At 39.9% G+C, this 5,207-nt stretch overlaps 1 protein-coding gene across 1 annotated transcript; it reads right to left on the bottom strand.

Annotated features, from left to right (window-relative positions):
- Positions 1-2,946: 2,946 nt before the first annotated feature.
- Positions 2,947-4,924, bottom strand: LOC118785959 (beta-crystallin A2-like). Its single transcript, XM_036540921.1, has 4 exons — positions 4,767-4,924; positions 3,835-3,976; positions 3,344-3,486; positions 2,947-3,094 (listed from the first exon to the last, which is right to left on the bottom strand). Exons 1-4 carry the CDS (start codon positions 4,922-4,924, stop codon positions 2,947-2,949), a joined length of 591 nt encoding a protein of 196 aa, XP_036396814.1.
- Positions 4,925-5,207: the final 283 nt, after the last annotated feature.

Below are 5,207 nucleotides of genomic sequence, written 5' to 3'. Positions count from 1 at the left end.
TAAATTCGAAGTTAAATTATGTAACTGATTTAATGTCGTCTGTTGAAAATATTATTAATTATTGATGAATGTTGGTGATAAACATTACCCACAAAAGACATGCTGACCTCAGACATTAAAAAATTCTAATCAAATGGCCCACTGAAAATACGATACACTTTAGCATGACCTCAGAGTTGTCAAAATTATGACCACGTGTACTATGACATTAATATTTCCCATGATCTAAACGAGTCGTACAAGAAGATGTAATATATTTTAAAAGCAGTCTATGTTTTTTCGTAGTGTACACTTCAGTGTCACTCATGCCAGAGAGTCCTCAGATTATAGATATTAAACGTCTTTCGTAGGTAATGTGTACTGTTATGGCACTGTTTTTATTGTCGTTGTATCATCTGAATGAATTCATCGATGTGTATTGTTTTATACGCCTCTTAAAGAGGACTGTCATTGTTGGACAGAGTTTGACTTACACCCACCAGTGTGAAAACTCGAGCCAGGGTTGATTTTGGTTTTGCGCAGTTGTAGGAAATATCCATTATAATGTTTTGAAGTTTTGAAAAAAAAAATCTAAATTAACTACAATTTTTGTGCTATTTTCTTCAATGAGAAAATGGTGCGCCCGTTCTGTTTGCTTTGCTTGGCCATGTTTAGGGCGACATATTGTAAATATTGTTATGCTTTTCAGGTGTAATGAAATTCATCAAGCAAACTAAGATCAGATCATGGTAGATACATATACTGTATTAGCCACTGTGAAATATGGTAGCCATTGTTAATGGTGTTTTTTTTACCATAATCTTACAGCATGTATGGCGGTAAAAAGAGTGGAAAATAAGAGCATATAGAAAAAAGAAAAAGAAAAAACGTAATGCAATCTTATGCTTTTCAGGGTGAGGTAATCCTGGTGACTCTTTGTTCCATATCATTTAAATGGTTATAATAAAGAATGAAAAAAGTTTCGGAAACGCAGCTATAATACACTGGCAACAAGCAATTGTGGGTGCATGACATTTGTTTTCAGACATAATTATACATCAACTGCACTATACTAGGGGAGTAATGACTCAATTTTTGCATTGGTGCTATATCCGACACCAAAGAAGACTATCAAGTGTTGTGTACAGTGGCATGAATCTTTGGCTGGTGGTCCACCATCTTCACTTTCGAAATAAATACTATCATCCATTAAGGTGAGTCTGGTTTTACTTCTTTTTTCAATGACAAAGTGAAGAAAGAACATTGACACATTCGCAATCACGTTGTGGCAATTTGTAGTTCCAGACCATGTTTCGATTGTTTTTTTTTTCTGATCAATATAGATAGTTATTGGCCATTTTAGTTAGCAATAATTAAAGTAGAATGGGCGTCCCAAATTACATGATAAAATGATGTCATTGTACGATGGAACCTTTTAAACGTATTCTGTAACCTTAACGTTAAATAATAGAATTTAAGAACTCGGTGAGCTGGCTGTTTTGTTATCACTCGATTCACCCGCTGCTGTGCTAGTTCAATACTTTCGAAAGATGGACTATCCTGATGCAGCACCCTGGACAGCTCATGGAAATAAAAGTCATACTCAAAAGGCAAATTGCGAACTGCCCGCAAGCGGAAATCTCCCAGTGATTCAATTCGCTTACAGCGGATTCTTTGGAGCGTAGGTGCGGGGAGGGCAAAGCTTGCCAAAAATTAATTTAGGAATCTATCTGCAACATCCAGGTTGCTCAGGGGTCTCTCTGTCCCTTTTTAATTCAACCGTTCCTCTTAACACACAGGCAACATCGCCGGAAACTCTGAGACAGGACCCCTTTTACTATCGGTGGTCTGCTTGTGTAACGTGGATTTGAGAACTTGTAGTCACAATCCAGTACCCAGTGCTCAGCTTTTACAGCGGTATTTTTTTTTCGAGGGAGTTTTTTTTTTCTTTGAACACAGATTGTATTTCAGGGCCAACTTTGTAGTTTGAGCAAAGAGCCAGGTTTCGTCATTGGAGGAAGGAGCATGTTATTTGTATTATTTCATTAATACAAATAACATGCTTCAAACTTCCAATGATGAGATTCTTTCCGTCTTTGAATGAGGAGAAAAATGTGTTACTTAACATGTTTTACATTGTTGTGCATGATCATTATAAATTCCCTGATAGAGCTTTATAATAATAATGGTAGTAAAAGGAAAACCTTACATTTTGGTTTTCTACTTCTAACAGACAAGAAAGAAATGTCATATGTGTTATTTATTCGTTGTAACATTTGTAGGATATGAAAGGAAATCACAAAATACTTCATAAAAATATTGTTAAATTGCTGAACAATTTAACATGAATGTAAAGTACATCATGGTGGTGTTCAGATATTATCCACACGTTCCCCATAACTGCTCAATCATTATTTCTGCACCTCACAAGCAGCTAGAACATCACCCATAACATTGTCACAACAAACTGTAGAAACACTACCAGCCATGATCTCGTGCTCTCATTTATTGAAATAAAATACATCTGACAGGAACAACAGACATCCTTTTCCTAACATGAAAAAGTTATTTTTTAAATCAAGTTAAACTTATCGTGTTAAGCACGTCACCAACAATGCAGTTTTTTCTAAGAACTAAATACAAAAGATAGACCAGGCCTAAAGACAGATAGGCCTTCAAAAGTAATCCAAATAATGATCCATGCTTAATTCTAGTAAATGCTTTAACATGGATCATTGGTGTAAAAGTGAACAGTTGCTGTGGTAAATTTATTTAAGAATCTACCACGCTCTGTCACTCTGGCATTTGACTGGCAGTTCCATTTCTTGAAGGAGAAGGAACTTTTAAAAGCAAGGAATGGCCACAAGCACTCTTTTCTGTAGTTTGAATAAAGCCTTTATTGCCTATTTTAATACATGTCATGGCATGGTAGATACATAATAGCCGCGGGGAAGGTGTAAGGTGGACTTAGTGCTGGATTCTGCGAATAGACTGGATCTGATTGGTGTGGGCCTGGGTGCTGTACTCATTATAGTTTCTGTACTCTCCTTGGTGTCTGTCTCTCTCCAGAATGTACTGGTATCCACGGTAACCAGGGTACTGATAGGCTACCCAGCTGTTAAGGGAGAGAAGCAGAATGTTTTTTTTTTTGTCATACAGTATTACCAGTTACTATCACAGAAGCCAATTTCTCAACAAAACATTAACACATCTAAAAGCAAACAGTTACAAGAAAGGTACCAACTAAATCATTTTTAGCTTATATCAGATATACCACAATGTTGACTTAGATATTTATGCTGTCTGTTTGGGTTTATCAGGGGAACAGCTGAAAGAAGCGGACCAAAGTGCACTTATGACTTACGCTCCAGAATTGACTTTAATTGAAGGGACCTCCTTGTTGCACCACCCCATTGCCTGCAAGGAGGGGTAGTCGTCGCACATCTCAAACTTGCGTCCGTTGAAGTCTTCACACTCGTACAGAGTTATTTTGCTGTCACTGTGGTTCTGCAGAGAGGAGCGTAGGGTTTTTTTTTTGCACATTACTGTTGAATGTACATACACTTTCAACAATATTTCAGAACATGTGCAAGCATGATGAATAGGATTTAAGGTTTAATGTTTGATGTTTTAAATTTGTTTGGGCTGTTTAATATCAACTCACAAGCTGCTTACCATGCTACCAAACAAGGACCTAAGTATGGACAATGGACACTGATTCTGACAGACTAAGGCTGAACTACTTAACCAGCAGCTTCCAGACCATTGCATACAGTATGTGTTTGTTGATTTAAAGAAAAAAAAACCCTTATGCCAGAAAACCTGCGAGGGGCTGGCCTTTTCGAGGTGACTTACGGCACATTTGACTGGTCTGAAGGAGAGCATGTGCTCAGTTCTGTAGCCGCTGTTTCCACTCCAGGCCTGGTAGCAAGGATAGTCTCCCTTCTCCAGGATAAACTGCTGCCCCTGATACTCAGGGTACTCATACCCTACCCAGCTGAGAGAGGGAGAGGGAGGGGGAGGGAGAGAGACAGAGAGAGAGGTGAACAGATGAGACGATAGACAACAGAGCCCAAAATCTCACAATCAGCAGCCCTGTCATTCAGCCTGCAGTAGCAACAAGCAAACAACACGTTCATCGTCACATTCATCTCTTTTGATGTTCAAATGGTCCACAAACAAATTGGCACGCTTCCTCCACTGTACAGAGCCAAACAGCTAGCTGTTCTGATGTTGACTGTGTGCATATTCCAAGCTGGAATGGTAGTTAAATTCTCTAACAAGTGCTGACTTATTTCCATTGTGTGAATCATTTAGATGGACATGTTCAGCACAGTAGTCCTTTCAACAAACAGCATCATCTGCATAGGAAATTCATTTCCATGCTGCTGCACTTCAAACAAAGTATTACACATTTGCTCCATTCATATTTCCTTTGTGCTTATATCCATAGATTTTTACTACTAAAAAAGTGGTAAGGACAGCTTAACAGGCATCATGGCTGCAAAGCTGAAGAACACTAAGCATTTCCAGATGGTCACTTAAGTTTATACTGCATTATTAGACCACAAGTATATAGTCATAGCCCTTGGATCATTTCCTTGAAATCTGGTGTGGTAATGCTCAGGTATGAAACACTCATCCCACAAGGGATTTGAACCCACAACCCTCTCGTCTCTTCACTGGCCTCTAGTCCTTCTCTGGGTGTGGGGGCACTGAGCCTTACTCCAGAGCGCCGCGCCCGAGGCCGCCCCCGCTGCAGCCGAGAAACCCGAAGCGAGACTTACGGGCCGCACTCCACCTTGAGGGAGCGGATCTTCCGGAAGCCCCTCTCCATGATGTTCGGACACTCGAGCATGAACTCGCAGCGCTTGCCCTGGAAGTTCTCCTCCTCCCAGACAGTTATTCTAAACTGCCCCATCTGCTCCATCTGTTGCGTGTCCATGGTTGCCGCGGCCACTGCTCTCTCCACTGAGGGGGGGGGGATGCAAGGAAGATCAGACTCAGATCACTGCGATTGCACCATTAACCAAAGCGTTTTTAGCAACAGGCATTGCAGATTGATTCCTGAACACAAGGTAGAGCGTGCCCAAAATGCATTCCCATTTCGGCCTGAACGGTCATCAACGCTCAATTAAATCGAGGCCGACATTCTTAAGGCTTTGGAGTGATTTTGATTTTTTTTTTTTTTTTTAACACACATATACGCTTTGCCAATGTGCAGGAAT

The sequence above is a fragment of the Megalops cyprinoides genome, chromosome 11 (genome assembly GCF_013368585.1).
Source record: "Megalops cyprinoides isolate fMegCyp1 chromosome 11, fMegCyp1.pri, whole genome shotgun sequence".
In the NCBI taxonomy this organism is placed as follows: Eukaryota; Metazoa; Chordata; class Actinopteri; order Elopiformes; family Megalopidae; genus Megalops; species Megalops cyprinoides.
The sequence above is the reverse complement of the archived record's forward strand: the minus strand, read 5'-3'. Positions and strand labels throughout refer to the sequence as shown.